Source organism: Bombyx mandarina, chromosome 22, assembly GCF_030267445.1.
Source record: "Bombyx mandarina strain Sakado chromosome 22, ASM3026744v2".
NCBI lineage: Eukaryota > Metazoa > Arthropoda > Insecta > Lepidoptera > Bombycidae > Bombyx > Bombyx mandarina.
Window position 1 is genome coordinate 8819405 of NC_143228.1, and position 20086 is coordinate 8839490.

Here is a 20086-nt window from a genome sequence, read left to right on the forward strand (position 1 = left end):
TTTGCTTTTCTTTTTTTTTCTTAATTTCGATTAGTTTCATACCTATTTGTGTTTTATTTCCAAGAAATTAGTAATCACTGGGGCGAAATAAAGTAAGTTCTTTTAAATTTACTATTAGTTTATGTGCTCGTGGTGAGGCAGAATGGCATTTGCAGACAAATTAATCTCGAGCAGTTTTTATAGTATCCTAGAATTTCAACACTTAAGATATTTTTTTATTCCTCATGAGAATGATAGCAAGATTAACCGTGACAGTGCTTTGATCATAATTAAAGGAGCAGGGTCATAGTTCGCTCTAATTATATCGCTTAATGTAAATGTTAACTATAGATCGGTTTAGAATATAAAAAAAACAAAGTCCAGAAAGTTCTAAGAAGTACCAAAAACCTCATAGGGAAATTTGAAATTATGTAATCGAAAAATCTGATAAAACACTTGAGATACGAACAAACAAATGGTAGGTAATGGTGGTAGGACGGGTCTGTGGTAGTCTGCACGGGTAGGTACCAACAGTCTGCCTATTCCTACCGTGAAGCAGTAATGCGTTTCATTTTGAAAGTTGGGGCAGGCGTTGTTGTTGTTGTTGCAGGCGAGCCGGGGGTCGGAAGAGGGCGTTTGTCCAGCTCCGGCCCCTATGAGGAGGCAGTCTCCTCCCGGTGATGGTCACGGGGCGACCTAAAGGGGTTGAGGCTGCGCCGCACGCTACCGTCACTCTAGCGCGCTGGCACCAGGAGGACGGGACGGCGCGTCGGCGGCTGCGGACTGCGATGCGGTCCGCATTTTCGTCGTCGCTGTCGTCGCCGAACATACTGTTGAAGAGCAACCCGGTCGGCGGTGTACCATGACATGGGGTAAATTGGGATCCTGGGGTAAATTGGGACAAACCTGCGGAAGATTCTCAAAGTACCTGTAGCACGGAATCTACCTAATTTTGTTTATGTTAATATTTATCAATGTATAGAAGAAAAACCAAGTTAACTATGGAAGTACTAAATATGAGTTAAGTTGGTCCCAAAAATTCGTCAAATTAAATTGAAAATAGTGGTTGAAAAGTGCGTTTTAAAACAGCTTAAAGAACTTTAAAAAAAGTAATATTATCGTTGTTTTTTCAATAAGATCACAGTTTATATAAGTTTTTAATACACCTCGAAATACCACAACAAACGGTAAGTTGCAATATTCTTATTTTAAATACAATATTTCGACAAAATAAAAAATGTATATTTTTTCCTTTCTTTTTGGGGAAAATTGGGATGTATGTGGGGTAATTTGGAACGAGACTGGAAAAATTAGGGACGAGAAAACACAAAATTGGAACGCCAAAAGACAAAATAGGGATGGCTTGTTAGGGTTGTCACTGATATCTTATAATAGATTTTTTAGCCTATACTATCACTCAATTGCGTGATGTAAAGAAAGTTAATGTGTTTATCAGTTAGTTTATGTAAGTACTATAGGTAAAAGAAAAGTATATATATAATTACATTTTTTCGCGACATTTACCTTGTAATATCTGCCCGGTCGTATGTCCTTTATAGCATAAAATAAAATTAAAAATTAAAAAGAACTCAAACGAATCAAAACTTTTGTTATTTCAGAATCTATTCACGCGTCGAATCATGATTTTTTTAACATTCACAACGCACAGACAAATAAAAACAGGCCTCAGATTTTAAATGTAACATTAATTAAAAATCCGAGATATCTAGGTTCCAATTATGAGTGAGTGAATTAATTGAGTTTAGTTATTTAGCATATACAGAATTTCTTTTATTTTTGTTATTATAGGCAGTAATCAGATAAATCTGCTTTTTTATCTTATTCACCTGATATCTCTTGCTCAAAGATTATTTTGAAAATGTTGATTATTGCATTTCCAGTCCTTTTGTTTTCTATTTTTTATTCTATTTTATGATTTTGTTTCAGAGTTGTGATTTTTAAGGAAATTAAATAATAATTTTCTAAAATATAACATGCACATACTTTTTTTGATCATTGTATTGTTGATTATCATTCACGTCACATCGCTTTGGAATAGAAATCAGCTTAATTTACACTATGTTGTGTATTGTGCTTAAATTATGGATTGTATTCATCATTTCGGTCCATATAAATAATTGTATGGCACCTACCTACCTACTTATATATATCCCAATTTAACCCTTACCCGTGTCAATTTACCCCGAATGCGGGGTAAATTGGGATGGCCGATTATTTCTTTAAATTGAATAATTAAAATAATGTAACAGTTTTTATCACCTAGGTACGTTCAAGACTCAACTTATTTCTTTGGTTGAGCAGTGACTATTTAATTGGAACTATTTTAAAATTCAATCTGAAGGTCGATTTTGTCCCTATTTACCCCATTTTACGGTATCGCGTTCCGACCCGGCAGGCTGGTTCTGGCCCAGCGGGGTATCCCGGAACACCAGCGGCACCGCCCGGGCGGCCTGGTAGGGCCGCCGTACCGCGGAGACCGACGTCGTTGGTCGTGGACTATCGCCTCGACGACCCGTCGGTCGGGCGTCCTCGGGGTGGCGCCGCGTGTCTGGTTGTAGTGTTGACCGCGGGAACCTCCCTACTCTGAACGGGTTCTGACCCCGGACGGAGATCGGACGTCGGGTGTAAGAGTGCAGGGGAGTCGTTTAGTGGGTGGGCCCGCGATCTGCTCTCAACACCTGCAGATCGTTGAGTCTCACATACCCCGCGCGCCCCCTAGGCGCGGGGACCTCGTAGGAGGTTCGGCTCCCGGCCCGAAAAAAAAAAAGGCGTACTGTAAAAATGGAGCCCTCAGAATTTATGTCTCGAAGTGAGTGGCTGCAGTTAAGTTGATTCCTATGGGCTCTGATAACCAATGTACACCAGGTGGGCTGTGAGCTTGTCCACACATTTAAGCAATAAAATAAATATATTATATTTTTTTCTAATTGAAGAGATTTCTTCTTCTTAATTTCACACGATTATGTGGCCTTAAAGGATGCAGATTTAACGCGTCTTACGATGCCCCGCCATTTCTCCATGCTCGAGATGCCATTTTGCTGCATTCATCTAAGGGGCCTGTCTGCCACTATAGTCAATATGGTAGGCTTACCGCATCCCGACCCATTTAGAAGACCCGGCGAAAAACTCAGCGGGTTGTGCCTATGGGTTAATTTATATGTCGACGAGTTCGACGAGAAACGAAACTGCATTCGGAAATCTAGTTATGAATATCTAATAAATAACTAAAAAGAAGAAATTTTCCTAAAAGTTGTTACTTCGTTCTCATTCGTAGCTCTGGTTTGAGTGCATTTTGTATGTTGATATGTCTTCCTTATTTTTTTAATGTTTAGATGTTAATCACGGAACACCTGGTGTTAAGTGATTACCGGAGCCCATAGCATCAAAAACGTAGATGCCGTCACACACCTAGACATTCTAAAATTCTAAGTCTCAGTTTTAAAGTATAGCGGCTGCTTGCCCTTAAAATCGGTATGAATTACCTGCTCATCATGATAGAAACAGGCAGGGTCATGGTATCTTTTTTTTTCCCGACGACTTTTGAATGCCGAAACGAATCCCTTAGGGTACCTATTTATTTAAACCGCGAAGCAGTTAGGCGTTCCGGCTTGAAGAGATTTCGATTTCACGTATCAAGGTTTCGCTTAGCGTGGTTTGGACATGTGATGCGTAGAGAGAAGATGCATGTGACTAGGAGATGTATGGAAATGGTAGTGCAAGGTAAAGGAGGAAGAAATCGACCGAAGAAGATATGGTTGGAGTGTGTGAAAGACGACATGAGAGAGGGAGGAGTGAGTGTTGATATGACGGCTGATAGAAGAGAATGGAACCGAAAAATTCGCCGACTGCCGACTCCACCTAGGGGGTTAGGTGGAGAAAAAGAAGAAGAAGAATCAAGGTGACTGATCGCGTTCCCGTTGTGTTGACTATGGACTCGAGTAATACCAGGTGGATTGTTAGCTCGTTCTCCAATAAGTGCAATCATAAGAAATTAAATATAGACCGTCATCCGAACCCAAGCCCCGAACTAGAGTAGTAAATCACTACATAGTATAAAACAAAGTCGCTTTGTCTGTCCCTATGTATGCTTAAGTCTTTAAAACTACGCAACGGATTTTGATGCGGTTTTTTTTAATAGATAGAGTGATTGAAGAGGAAAGTTTATACGTATAATAACATCCATTAAATAGTGGAGAAATCAATAATAAATTACAATTTCCGAAGCGAAGCGAGGGCGGGTCGCTAGTTACGAATATTTTATATACTGTGCTCAATGTTACTATGAGAGATTAATTGTCGCGCGGGTTGCGTTCAGTCCGTCCTCACCTTCGCGTTGGCTTCAAAAACTGTTTCACCGAATGTAAGCTTATTAAATCTACGAGTATATGTATAATATTTATTGATAACTTAGCTAATAAAGATTGCTTTTCTATCAACGTTAAGTAAGTACACTATTTCCTTTTCAAGTATGTTTAATTTAAAATTCGTATGGTTTTAATTACAATCTGAAATATATACCTAGGTATAATTAAAATGACGAGTCGCGCGATCAATGCGACCGCTGATTACTTACTACAGCAAATCAGCGAACAAGTTAACGGCCCGATGCTGTGTCAATACGAACGTGGACGCTAAAATTCGAACGACCAATCTGATGTTTGCTTTTTTTTTTACTTTTTAGGTCAAGAATGTAGCGTCAAGGTTGTGTCGTTGGCAGGTAGTGCCTGCGCTGGGTAATTAAGATATTAGAACCAGGGCTAGATAAAAAAAATACGTTAGGGAACTGCGAACCCGGCCGCGGAGACCAGCGTCGTTGGTTGTCGACGATCGCTTCGACTACCCGTCGAGTCAATCCTCGGGGTGGCGCCGCGAATTTGGTTATAGTGTTGACCGCGAGGTTCTTGCTCTGCTCGGTTTCTGACCTCAGGCGGAGATCAGACGACGAGTGAGAGATTGGAAGGGGAGTCGTTTGGGTAGGGTCCTAGCAATATTTGCGGACCGTCAAGACCCACATACCTCGCGTGCCCCCTAGGCACGGGAACCTCATATTAGAGGAGGAGAGTTCCGCCACCTGATCGAAAAAATAAAATAAAACTGTGAATCCGTCTACTTCTTCGATAGTAACTTCCATCCGACCTCTTAAGATAGGTCGGGGCGTTCATATAATATATAATAAAACCCGCTAGATGGTGAACCAGTCAGCCCGTCAGCCCGTACCGCGTTTTTTAGATTTTAATTAGCTGTTAATAAAACTGCGAGACTTAAACATGCACCCACATAAAAAAACATGTTAGCCTTGAATTACAAAACACACACAATTTCACGATGTACAGTACCGAGGTGACCCCTGCAAAGGTTAAGAGCACATCATTTTTATTTGTGTCTTGCATACCGATTCGAGACACGCTTAGCCTACTTGTTTTTTTTCCCAGTTCTATCATACCTGATGCTTTTGTTTTTTGAACAAGATACTTCTTGACCTTTTGAAATCCAATTTTAATGATTTAATAACATCCGATATATAATTTTAAGGTTTGAAGGGTGGGATGACCTTCATACAACATCAATGATACTTTGACCTTATGTTTCAAGATGGATGGCGACGTTCACTTTATGATGACTACGAGCTCCGTTGATGAGCTATCATCAGATAGGCCGTGAGCCAATTTATCCACCCATCATGTGTAATAAAAAATATTAACTGCTCCATATTTTAATGGAGTATTTAATATACTGACTAAACTAAAGTAAGGTCAGGAAAAACATTTTCAAGTTGAATTAACTAGATAATGAAATTATGTATTTTAAGAAAAAAAAAAGTTAAAATTACTCTTACAATACATTCATAAAAACACTCGGGAGTAAGGTATTTGATAAGTATAAGTACAAATTTCGTAACCGGATTTGAACCCTGGCCCGGCGCATCACGCTACAAGTACATCGGCGTCTTATACTTTGAGCCATTACGACTTTAGCAGTATTTTAGAATATTTTTATTTCTTTTCTTCTCATCCATACATCTTCCCGCTGAGTTCCTCGCCGGGTCTTCACAGCGGGTCGCGATTCCGATCCGGCAGTGGATGCATTCGCGAAGCAGCTGCCCTAGAGTTGATAGGTTTCCTCCGGAGGCGCACGGGCATCTGTTAGCAAATCTCAACCCTTCTGGCTGAGCATTTTCTCGCCCACCTGTCCTGATGAAATTCGTAATGCCATAAGGCCACCAGTAATCCTTCCTTCCTAAAAAAATATAATTTTTCGTTTCAATAATATTAATATCATATTAACGTGTACGTAACAACGTAAATGCTTAATATACTTATACATAATACTATATGTACTAAACCAACTATTATAATATGATAATGGGTATTTAAAATTGTCGGTTTAAATAGAACAAATAAGATCACGGATACAATCTGTATTCTCCGCAAATACACACCAAATTGAAATAAAGCTGATTAGTATGTGCACCAACTCATAAGTTGTAGGAATGTAGTAGGTATACCTACATAATGGTTGGTTATAACGATTAGAATTTTTAAATACGAGATTCAAAGTTCATAGTTTAAAGTCATTAAAATTCAAAGGATTGCGTTATGCATGTAAAAAATAGCATTTTTGTCAATTTCTCAGCATGAAAACTAGTAGCCGTGATATTTCGTTGATGCTTTGACTTATACTACGAGTATACAAATTTGTAGAACTTAAATACAATTTTTCTTCACTAATAATTGAATGATTTTACGGCCGTCTGGTGTAGTGGTAAGTGACATGGTCACTACACAAGGGTGTCGCGGGTTCGAATCCCGCCAAGGGAAGATATTTGTATCATAAATATAAATGTCTTTTCCAGGGTTATGGATATATATTAAATATATGTATGTGTATAATAAAAATCTTACATTTATTTCCGTTATCTGGTACCTGTAACACAAGTTCTTTACGAACTTATCACGGGACCAGTTAACGTGGCGTGATTGTTAGTAAATATTTATTTATTTATTTATTTATACGATGTTAAATTGACATTTAAAAGACCAGCTTCAGTTGTTTTCTTAGATCGTTTCTAGATACTATAATTTGACTTGTTACTTTAGATGCAGCGATGTTGACAGAATTCATTTTTAATTGCTCTTAGATTGGAAACAAAACCACAGCTCGCCTGGTATTGAGTGGTTACCGGATGCCGTAGACATTACAACGTTTATGACATCACCCAGCTTGACACATGAAGTCGTTCTCTCCATTTAATTATACAATGGCAGTTTCAAGTAAGCTGGAAGGCATGACTACCTCGCGGGAGAGACCAGCAGGATAATGCGGTTTCTAAATATTTCAAAACATTAGTAAATACGCAAATTTGTAAAGTTTGGCGAGTTTAATTTTATTAAATGATGTTTGTTTTGTTATTGTGGAAGTCATGCATGCAAAGTCGCATCACTCGATGTGGGTAAGCCGGCCGGCAAGCTGGAAGGTATGACTACTCCGCGGGAGAGACTAGCAGCATAATGCGGGTTCTAAATATTTCATAACTTTAGTAAATACGCAAATTTGTAAATTTTGCGAGTTTAATTTTATTAATTAATTTTTGTTTTGTTATTGTGGAAGTTGTACAGGCTAAGTCGCATCACTCGATGTGGGTAAGCCGGCCGTCCTTTAGGCTACGGATGTTTTCGAAGTAATAGAAATAGTAAATTTTTAAATCTCGAATCCAGCACATTCAAAGATATTGAGTAGCAAAGGAATCACCAAACACTTGACATTGCATCCAGTCAACTGTTACAAATTAGTTCTTATTATTACAATTACACCGAGTGACTGACGGCAGGTTTTACAATGAGCCCGTCAAGCTATTTTCAACCATTATGACAATTTTTTCTAAACAATCTTACATTTTGGTTGAAAGGGATAGGTAGTTACTTTCATTCAGTTGAGACTACGACCATATATGCCAAGCTAGGGTGCTCTAAAAAATGTTTACATACATTTCCATTGGTACCAGCTTTATACAAGTATAAAATAAACAATAAACTTATTTCAAACGTTGGTTTTGTAAGTTTCCGAAAAAATACCAATATTTTAGGAATTTCCACTAAGTCGTATGCTTAAGTATTAAATATGCAATCAACAATAAAAAATGGCATGATATTTTAAACCAATCATTTCATTAAATTTATAAAAACAAATGAAATTACCATTTAATTATTTATCCTTCACATAATACCAGCATGCAGTGGGTACACACACACACTACACTCAAACGATCAAATATAGTTGTGGTCAATGTGTACACATGTAAGCGTGTGATCATCGATGACCGAATCCGGTATATCGACATCATATGTTTGCAGACGTTTGACATTACGATAGATCTGCAGTGAAATGTATAAAAGATTTTGTCACAAGCATGCAGGCATCAGTCTGTCATCGGGTACCTGCAGAAACGAACCAAAACTATTAAAAATGAAATTGGTAGGTCCCTAGTTTTAAACATTTAGTTCGCGATGCGAATATTTAATTGTTTTGCTTTAACAATGTAATTGGTATTTAATTTAAATATTTTTTCCGCAGATCATCGTTGTAGCTCTCGCCCTTGTGGCTACCGTCATCGCTGCACCCCCTACAGAGGACTACCCTAAGATCGTTCGGTCTGAATTCGACGCCAGCCCCGATGGAGCTTACAACTACAAGTAAATATTTTAAAATATACTTTTAATAGTACTTATATTTGCAGTTTAGTCATAATAGCTTAATATCTATCTAGCACAAAGCGATTCGGTAACCGCTTAATATCAGTTATCTTAATTTCAAACATGAATATTGACACCCGAATGAAGATCTGAATCCAAAATTCTCAATATGGTTGTAATAAAGGCTTATACTCTTTAAATCGGAAAACATGACTTCTTTATCAGTGATAAAGAGTTAAAACTATTTACTTTCACAGTTTAATCGTATTTTTAGTGGTCAAGGACGACAGCCCTGGGAATTAATGTAATGACAATAAAAATCGCGAGCTTAAACCGTTTAAGTACATAATTTTAATTATATCTACGACTCGCAAATATTATAATGAAAAATACGTTCAGCTTACCTGTCTACCTAATTTACTTAATATCATTTTATTTACCTAATTTCATTATCTAGTAGTCATTCAAGGGCGACGCGGAAAAGATCGTACGTGCATAGGTAATCAAATGGGCGGAATATACACCGTTTTGTCTACGGGGCCCGATTGCCACTTAGCACCTGATGTAATGTTAAGTAACCTAAAGTCGTATAAAATTTCAATTTTATCACCAGTAGTGTTTTGTATTTAAGACTTATTGTATGACGAATCCGATGAAAGCTATCAATAATTTTTTTGTGTCTTAAAAACCAAAATTGAAGCAGAGGATCCTTCTAGTCCTTGCTTCTTGCACACTTATAAATGGCGTGACCTAAAATAATAATATAAATTAAAAGAACTATTTTTTTACTGACGGTAAGACCTCTTTGAGCCCACACGGGTAGGTACCACCACCCTGCTAATTTCAGCCGTAAAGCAGTAATGCGTTTCGGTTTGAAGGGCGGGGCGCCGTTGTAACTATACTGAGACCTTAGAACTCATATCTCAAGGTGAGTGGCGGCATTTACGTTGTAGATGTCTATGAGCTCCACTAACCATTTAACAACAGGTGAGCTGTGAGCTCGTTAACCAATGTAAGCAATAAAAAAAACCCACTTATAAATGGCGTAATTGACTCTGCGAAATCACGAGATTTGTGACCTACAATAATGATATAAATTAAAAGAACTATTTTAATACGTTCTTTTTTATTATAGTTTCGAGACTTCCAACGGCATCGTACGTAGCGAAACTGGTGAGCTGAAGGAGGCTCTTGATGACGACAACAAGCCTCACGTTATCGTTGCTGTGCGTGGAAGCTACAGTTACACGAACACTGACGGCAAACCCGAAACCATTACGTACTTCGCTGACGAGACTGGATACCATGCTCAGGGTGAATCTATTCCTCAGGTCGCCTCCGCCACGAGCTAAACTTCTAAATTCCCTGGATATATTTAAGTAATGAAGCCTTAATACAGGATTGTGTGGCGAAGCATCCACCACATTCTCTTGTTACTCGTTATTAATTTGATGCTCACTGCCATATTTTTTTGTACGTTTTTTTTTTACTATTTGTTGTGTTTTCAATATGTCATGCACAAAGACAATAAAGTTCATTTGATATAAACTGCGTGTGATTTTATTTTATATTCTATATTTGTCATGTAGACTTGTTTTAAATATTGCGATGCGTCCCACTGAGTCGGAAAAGCCTTATCTTAAAAGCTCTTAAAAGTTTAAGGCTATTTGAATGTGGATATTTGAAAATTTGCCTAGCAATCATCGAATTCGATGATTGCTAATAAAATGTATAGTATCATTACCTTGTTTGTACATTGTGTCGTAATAAGAGATGCCTGTTCATATTATAATTTAAGACTGCTAAGTGACATAATAATATATTGATTTAATACGACATGATAATTCAGTAAAATTCTATCAAATTGACACAACCAGTAATCACAGATAATACTATTCTTCTTCTTCTTCATCGCTCCCTCATTGCTGAGGATCGTGACTCCGTTTCAGCTTGTCGACTGCCAGCCTCCATCGCTTCCGGTCAGTTGCCTGGTGTAGTGCAGCGCTAAGTGATCCGCTGGTTTGCTCGGAGATCTGGTATATAGATAATACTATAGTTAAACTATTATTATTAATAATTAAACTATATGATTAAACTAATACTATATTTATTTATTAAATTAATTATCTTAAACGGTAATATTATAATAATACCTATGTCCGACTACCGGGCTCAAATTCAAGGGTTTCTTAGTAAACATGAATAAGTTTGATAATAAGAAGCTTACAAATGACTTCCACGATGAAGAAAGAATATAATTATTTTAATTAAAATGAAATAGATATTATGGTACGAGCTCCCAGAGTTTGATATTGAGCCCAGATGATGTTGTTGACAATCGTATGTCAGGATATTCGTTATAAATCTGTGATCCATTTTCCTCAAGCTACTGCTATATTATTAAAAATTTACATATCATCTTCTTCAAAGGCTAGAAAAAAGTCCTCAGTGGTAGGCTGCAGCTAGGTAGTATTGCTGATGTCCATAAGCGACGGTGACCACTCATCATCAAGTTTGAAGTCATAATGACCTAAAGGATAAGACGCCTGGTGCCCTCGTGTCGAGCGATGTGATTCTCTTCGAATCCCGCAAGCCGGTAACAGTTCTTCTAATGAAATACGCACTTGACATAAAATATGTATGCTTACGATTCACTTCCAAGATGAAAGAATAACATCGTATAATAAAATCAAGCCCACAAAAAATATAATTTCTGTAATAGCTGGTGGTAGGCGTCCTGTGGGTTCTCTCGGATTATTACCACCACTCCGCCTATTTCTGCCGCGAAGCTCATTACTGCTGAGTAATGAGCAGAAATGGGGTTCGGTTAGAGATCAGGGCAGCCGTTCTACTATGGAACTTAGATTTAAAACTCATGTCTCAAGATGTGTGGCGTCATTTATGTTTTTGATGTCTATACTCTCCGGTAATCATTTAACACCAGGTGAGGCCGTGAGCTAGTTCATCCGCCTAAACAATGCAATAAATTAAGAAATTAGAGCGTATACCTTCGAAGGTATATACATAATCAAGTAAACTAGGAAGCTTACCGCAAGGCTTGACTTCAAAACAAGCTTTATCATCAGTAGTCCTGCTAGTAAAATCTAGTAGGGTACATTATTAAGTGATAATACTGCGATGACTATTTTAGTCGCGAAAATAATTTAGTATAATATATTTTACTACTTCTTCTTCCAGTGCCTCTTCAATCCTGAAGGTTGGCCGTTAGCTTCCTGTATTCCTTTCTGTCAGCAGCCAGCCGGAACAGCTGTTCGACGGAGGCAATACCGGTCCACTCCCGGATATTCCGGAGCCATGACTTTTTTCTTCGCCCAGCACGTCTCTTTCCGTCCACTTTGCCCATAATTATCAGCTGCAGCAGCATGTATCGATATATATATATATTTTACTAGCAAGTTTATTGTTAAACTTAGTTTAGAAAAACTTAGTTTAGATCTTATAAACTTTAGTTTTAGCTTAGGGTAATCCGTAACTTTCTTTAGACAAAACAAAGGGGTGCCGGCTTCCGTCTTGATTGATTTACGCCGAAAATAATAAATACTTACGATGCTATCATATGCAGGCGACGAACATGTCATAATATTCTCTGCCTGTGAACGTGTTGTCGAAACGAGTGTCACATCACTGTGTTACTAGCATATATTTTGGCTTACCTTTAGTTAACTTGAAGAGGAAGAAACTGCTCGAGGATTCCAGAATCTTGATTTAATTATTAGATATAGATATCTGTCTACGTTTCCCGCTTAAAATGCATATTACATCATTTTCGAACAATTGTTGTTTGGAATTGTCAGAATTAGGGAGTCATAGTTATTTTCATGATGTCATCGCAACGATTCTTGGTTTATTAAAATTCTGGTACTTTGCAGCTAGTTCACACGAGACTGCGAATATTTAAATATTTTTTGTTCTAATGGATAGAATAACCTAACGGTCAGTCAGGTGTTCATCATGGTCCATTACGTCATTAACGTGAATACCGATGTCCACCCAGACATGAGGTAGGTAGATAGGACCACACACAGTCAAATTGTGATGTTTATGTTCTCCGGTAACTACTGGATTAAATATGTAAATAGCGAATCCCTATTGATGGGAAGTATTTCTTCAGCACAGAAGCTTCCTTTGCACTAGTTGGGAAGACTAGCTAACGTGCTCAAATGTCCAGGAAAGAATCTAAGTCGAAATCTGAATTGCACTAAAACGACGACTTCTTCTTCATATATCCATAAGCACGATTGCTTTTCAAGGTCATGACATATCTATTGCGCAGACGGGTCGACGAGTCTTATCCTTTTGGTCAAAACGATTAGTAGTAAAAAGTAGTCATAAAGATATCTGTAACATATTGATATTCTGCGCTATATTTTAAATAAAAAAGTATTAGGTAAGGAAACCTTATCACTATGATGTATATATTTTTTTTTATTTTTTATTGCTTAGATGGCTGGACGAGCTCACAGCCCACCTGGTGCTAAGTGGTTACTGGAGCCCATAGACATCACGCAATTGCGCCACACACATTGATATATAAGTTCTAAGGTCTCAAGTATAGTTACAACGGCTACCCCGCCCTTCAAACCGAAACGCATTTTTCTATAATTCCCTGACGGCAGACATTACATGAGCTTGTCACTACATTTTTTAATTATTTATTTCTTACAGTTATTGTCATTTCAATAGTAAGAGTATTCAAGGAAATTTTGATCGCTTATTACTTTTATTTTGTTTATAATATATGTAATTATTTTTGGATGTTATTGGCAGTCATTCAGAGGACGATTCCGATAGTAATTTTGATATGCGAGTGGCCCCTGCAAACATCAATAGCTCATTTTTTGTCGATCTGTTATCCTAATAGACACAAAAAGAAGAATAAAAATACATTAAAAAAAATCACGTTGTAATTTTTGAGTTCAATTTGTGGATCTTAAGTATATATGTTTTTTCTATTTATTCTAGTAACCTTGAGGGATTATTCTAGATTCACCGAACTAGTTGGTGAGCTCACGGAGCTCAAACTGGGAGTTTTGTTAACACTGGCCCTAGCAAGGGCAGCGCCTCGTAGAATCTACCACCGGATCGGAAACGCGACCAACTAAGAAGATCCTGCGAGAAACTCTGTGGGCTGTGTCTATGGGTTAATTTATTCGTCAAGCCCTTCGTGGAAAGCGACGGGCTCGGCGAGGACGGTGACCGGTGCTTGAGGTACCTAAAAGCACCGTTAATGGATCGGGAGGATCCGTAATGACGTGTTTAGGGCCACGTCGACTGTTTACCATTCGGTCTACAGGATTGGGTATGTAATTCTCGGCGGCCACGACAAGAGGGTTTTCATGTCTGTCATGTTTTCATGCCTTCTCAAAGTGGCGCAGTGATGTCGACTGTAAAAACTTACTGACTGAGTCAAGCTCCAGGTCATCATGGAGATTCACATAAAATTACGGTTGATAAATAACATTTCGCTGAAACTGTTTTATACAAAAATTATGTTGTATGAACACGTTGTGGCCCAGAGGATAAGACACCCGGTGGATGCTTATCGAGCGAGTGTTCGTATCTCGCAAGAAGATACCAATCTTTCTAATTAACTTTGTACTTAACACACTTCTACGAAGAAGGAATAGCATCATATTATACAAAATAAAACTCGCAAGAACTGTAATCTAATTAAAAAATATTAACACATTGATTGAAGTTGCGTAGGTATATTTATAGTACAGTAACGGTTATAGTTTTGTTGAAATTTATGTGATGTGTGTGATGTGATTATGTGTTAATTCTCTAACCTGTACGATTGCGTTTAGCGTGGATCCCGCAGTCATCAAAGTTGTCTACCTATAGCATTTTCTAAGGTTTTCGCTAGTCCTAACTAAAAATACTTTAACTATTATTCAACATTAGATGCGATATACGCGACTTTCGAATTTCCAATCGTAATTCGTTCTAGTGTATTATAAAAATGGAGTAGTAGAATATTTTGTAGTAGAATATTTAGAGGTATTTAGGTAATAGATTATTTTTTAAATAATTTGTGCAATCGTATAGTTATCGTTGGATGCAGGCGACAACGGACCGGTCGCACTGGACATCAGTTGGAGAGGCCTATGTTCGGTAGTGAACAGTAGACAGGCTGAGATGATGATAGTTAAGAGGTCGAGATTCTAAGATTCTAAGGTGAGCATACTTTTGTTTTTATAGCTTAGATTGGTGGACGAGCTCACAGCCCACCTGGTGTTAAGTGGTTACTGGAGCCCATAGACATCTACGACGCAAATGCACCATCCACCTTGAGATATAAGCTCCAAGGTCTCAGTATAGTTACAACGGCTGCCCCGCCCTTCAAACCGAAACGCATTACTGCGTCAGGGCAGAAATAGGCAGGGCGGAGGTACCTACCCGCGCGGACTCACAAGAGGTCCTACCACCAGTGAAAAATTACGTGAATACGTGAAATCTATTTTTACTAAAATAAATCTTTCCTCTCCTTCCTATCTCAAAACACGTTTTCTGTTCATTTGTGATACACAAATTGTGTCGCTGATATTATTAGAAAAATCTTTATTTTTTATTGCTTACAAGGTTGGACGAGCTCACGACTCACCTGGAGTTAAGTGGTTACCGGAACTTATAGATAGAACAACGTAAATGCCGCTACCGACCTTGTAACCTGAGTTGTAACTCTCAGTTTTTACAGTACACCGGCTGCCCCATCCTTCACTCTGGAACGCATTACAGTTTCACGACAGAAATAGGCAGGTTGGTTGTTCCTACCCGTGTAAGTTCACAAGGCATCCTACGTATGAGCAGAACGACTACCTAAGCATCTCTCAGAAGGAGGCCTAACAGCTCAGTACAAATTGCTTTGCGAGTAAATCTTCCACTGGCTCGGAACTGCGAAGTATTAGTTTGTCTATATCTGTCGAGGCTCTTAAGGCGAATAGCTGGGCAATATTGTTGTGAATCTCTTTATAGTATCAAGATGACTAATAAACTTCCGGGCGCGTGAATTAAATTAAAATAAATTATGATTGAATATTTTAAAATGAGTTTCAACCCGGATCTATTAGAATTTCATTTTTTTAAGTTCGCTAGTAAATCTTAATTTAATAACTACTTATATGTATATATTTAATAATTTGCAAAGTACAATGAAATATTTCGACGGCTACTAAATTTATTTGAAAATCAATTATTGATTACCATGTTTATAAGGCTGTTCTTCTACATTTTCATCAGTTTTAGTTAAATTATTTTGAGATTGATTTTAATTTTATCGTAAGTATCCTGAAAGACTGCTGCTTTTTTATTGGTGGTAGGACCTCTTGTGAGTCCGCCCTGGTAGGTACCACTACCCCGCCTATTTCTGCCATGAAGCAGTTACGTGTTTCGGTTTGAAGGGTGGGGCAGCCGTTGTAAGTATACTTGAGACCTTAGAACTTATATCTCAAGGTGGGTGGAGCATTTACGTTGTAGATGTCTATGGGCTCCAGTAACCACTTAAAACCAGGTGGGCTGTGAGCTCTTCCACCCACCTAAGCAATAAAAAATAAAAAGATTTCTTGAAAAAATAAGGAGTGCAATTTTTTCTTATTGCCATCTTTTATCATACTGCATGCACTTATTGATGATTAATAAAGTGAACGAAATGCTGATTGAATTAATTTCGCTTATAGCGTTAGGTGTCTTTAAATCGTAAGATGCGATAAATATATATATATGCCGCCAGTATATAAATATACACATATATACATATCTGTGTATATATGTATATGTATATACTGGGGGCATCCTGTGGTAGCCGCTAATATTGAGTGAGCTGTGAACAAATTTTGCAGCGGATGATTTTTTTAACATTTTGTTTCTTACTACACATTTATTATACATACTCGTACTACTAATACTAGCGACCCGACCTCGCTTCGCTTAGGGAACTGTAATTTATTATTGATCTTATTGAATTTTCTTTTATACAAATCTGGCCCTGACAGTAACACAAACAATAAAATGAGGTAACAAATAAAAAATTTAATCTTCCCTCTTCTTATATGCCTAGTTCACTATTTTGGCGATAACGGCTTACACATAAAACATATATATATATATATGCTGTCACGGGCTTTTTTGTAGGATTATTTAAGATAAACATTCCCATAATACATTGTATAACTCCAAACATTGCGTGCCAGATTAGCTCGCAGATGGCAGATTTTTTCCTACTTACTTGACACTTATCGTTATATTTTGTAATTCACACTATATCTTTATAAATTATAATAGCCTATGTGTTATTCGGATATTATATAAGCTATATTATTGTAAAGTTTCATCAAAATCCATTCAGTAGATTTTGCGTGAAATAGTAACAAACATACATCCATACCTACATACTTATAAACTTTCAGGTTTGTAATAGTAGTAGGAAGGATTTATGTATGTCTTGTGTTTTTTAACAAACATAACCACGACCACTCCGCCCGGAGTGTACGACTGAGAAGAAGAATGTTTTTTAAACGAAATTAATGACTGTCTTCCGTATCCTCGTTGTTGCAAGTCGAAGATCAGCCCGAAGCGTTAAACTGACTACGTCTGAAAATTACACTTAACATGGTACTGGATAAAGCACAGATCAAGCAATAACCATAACAAGATACAAGCATCTCAGAAGACGGGAATTGCTCAAAAGTGGTGTTTTGTATGTATTAAGGGTGTTCAAGAAAAAGTAATTACGAGTATGACGCATTTATATGAAATGTTGTTCTAATTTTCAACGTGGTCGCCTTTTAGTTTTATACACTTTGTATTTCATTTTAATAAAGCTAAAATTTCCTTTTAAAGAAAATTCTCCTGATCCGTTAAGATATCGTATTCCACGACGATTACTGCGATAATCATCTTCAAATTTATGTCCACTGATGTGTTCTTTTTACCGCGGAAATAGGTAGAAATCACTAGGAGCTAAACCGGTAAATATGAAGGATGTTCTTTCAATTCGAAGCCAGCTTCTTGAATGGCAGCCATCGCAACTCTGGATTTGTACGCGGGGGCGTTATTTGCGCATTTTCTCATGCAACTTTGTTGTTTGTCCTGCGTACAAAATCCCTGTAATAGTGGCTACATGATTTAAATGTTCGGTCATTACAACCTCTTAGCTGTCCCCAGAAAAAACAACCCATGATCTTACCGGTGGATGGAATCGCCTTTAATTTATTCGGAGCTGGAGAGGACCGTCTCTTTTATGGTCATGGATTTCCAAATATATTTTTTTTTCGGGCCTTAATGGTGAAGCCATGTTTCGTCCATAGTTTTGAATTGAGCCAAAAGTTAGTCAAGATCTTGTTGTAACAAACCCAAACAGATTTTTTGAATTGAGCCAAAAATTGATCACGATCTTGTTGTAACAAACCCAAACAGCTTTGTAGAATCCCAGTCCCTCTTGTTTCTGCGCGTCAGAAAGCATTCTGGGCATTCAGTACACTGACACTTTTTGCATACCCACAAGGTTATGTATAACATTATGGAGATTTCCTATAAATATCTTCATTTCCTGTGCAACAAAACAAACAGCAAGATAACTATTCGCCAAGAGAATATTTTCAACTTTATTAATAATTTGTTCAGTTACTACTGATGTAGGGCTTTCCGTGCGGGGGTCGTCGTTATTGGAAGTTCTTCCTCACTTGAACTCAGCACACCAACGTACAACCATAGAATATAGGGAGCATGAACTACTAATGTTGCTCTCAAGTCTTGATTTACCAGTTCCGTAGTAAAAACATTCAGTTAGGGATATTTTACCGCGCGAACTTCAATTTTATCTATTTTTTAGAACTAGTTTCGTAACGACGCAAGAAAAATATTTCCTTTTAAAAAAAAACAAAAGGGAATTGATTGTTTTTTTTTGTTATATCTAATGTCTTTACATGTATACATGTATGATAATTTATCTATTCCGTGAGTAGAATGTACCGTATTATTACTATTTATTGTACATCTCTCGTATAGGAAATAGGATACTAGAAATGAAAAAAAATCCTTAATTTTTTTTAAAACTTTCATAAACATGACCTTGAAATGTCTATATTGAAATATTATAGTGAAGATCAACCGAATCACCTTATATTTTATTATCAATTTACTGAGATGAACTCCAGCTAGCCTTGCCAAGTTAATTGTAAATTAAAACAATTAAACCGAGTTCAAACTTCCGTAGAACCATAAATCTGCCATGTAAATAGCCCCTTATTGTGAAACTTACATTACGTATTTATCGAGTTCATTGTAAAAAATGTCTAAAAAACACTCAAGACGTGTAATTTGCTTCGTTAAATTTGATGTAACAGTGGCAATTAAAATTTGATTAGATTTATATCTTTTTGTATGGTATGATAGAAACAAAACATTTAGTATTATTTTGGGAATGATGTCAGTGTTACGATTTCTTTAATTAAATTAATGTTTGGTTGATTATGAAAAGTCTTGAGATCCCACGGAACTGCGTTTGGAATGCAACTACATACCCAGAGTACTGCTACTTTTATTAAAATGCGTCGAATTTATTTTGTTTGGAATCTGGTTTGTTCAAGTAATTTTCACATGTTGAATATTTTAAACATTTTTTTTAGTTTTGTTATATTTGGTTTGAACCCTTTGTTGCAAAGCCTTTATGCCTATTATTATGTTATTTATCGGCTTGAAGGGTGGGACAGCCGTTGTACTGTTACAACTGAGAGCTTAGAACTATTGTCTCGAGGTGAGTGGCGGCATTTACGCTGTATTTGTCTATGGGTTCCGGTAACCACTTTACACCAGGTGGGCCGTGAGCACACATCTAAGCAAAAAATAAGTAAAAATTGCTTAGACACTTCACAGCTCTTCGGGTTTTAAGTGATTACCAGAGCCGTACGTAAATGCCGCCACCTTGAAACTTGAAACATGATTTCTGAGTCTCAGTTCTAGAGTACAATGGATGCCCTACCGTTCAAACCGGAACGTATTATTGCTTCGCCGCAGAAACAGACAGAGGGTGTTGATGCCTAAGCGGGCTCACAACACGCTCTGCGAACAATTATTTTACTAACAGATTTTGGATTTTAGGCATAATTTCAGTATCAGACGATCTAAATAATCCAAAGACGTTTTATCTCCTTATAGGACGAAGGTGCAAAGCCAACGGCTGTTTTGGCCGAGAGACTTACACTAAAAATGATTCCGTGAAATCTAAATCAATTGAAACATTATTGACACTTTCTTACACACCTCTTTTAATTGAAAGATATATCATTAAGACAGGGTATTCAGCTAGTTAAGTTATGGCTTACTGAATAGTATGTCTAAGTCCTATGCTGCATAATTTATTTTAAATCGGTAAATGG

General features: G+C 37.3%; 1 protein-coding gene across 1 annotated transcript; it reads left to right on the forward strand.

The window, feature by feature from the left end:
- The first annotated feature begins 8313 nt into the window (after nucleotides 1–8313).
- CPR46 (cuticular protein RR-1 motif 46) lies at nucleotides 8314–10238 on the forward strand. The gene is made up of 3 exons (XM_089736777.1): nucleotides 8314–8472; nucleotides 8572–8690; nucleotides 9826–10238. Exons 1-3 carry the CDS (start codon nucleotides 8383–8385, stop codon nucleotides 10040–10042), a joined length of 426 nt encoding a protein of 141 aa, XP_089592903.1. The 5' UTR covers nucleotides 8314–8382; the 3' UTR covers nucleotides 10043–10238.
- The last annotated feature ends 9848 nt before the right edge of the window (nucleotides 10239–20086 follow it).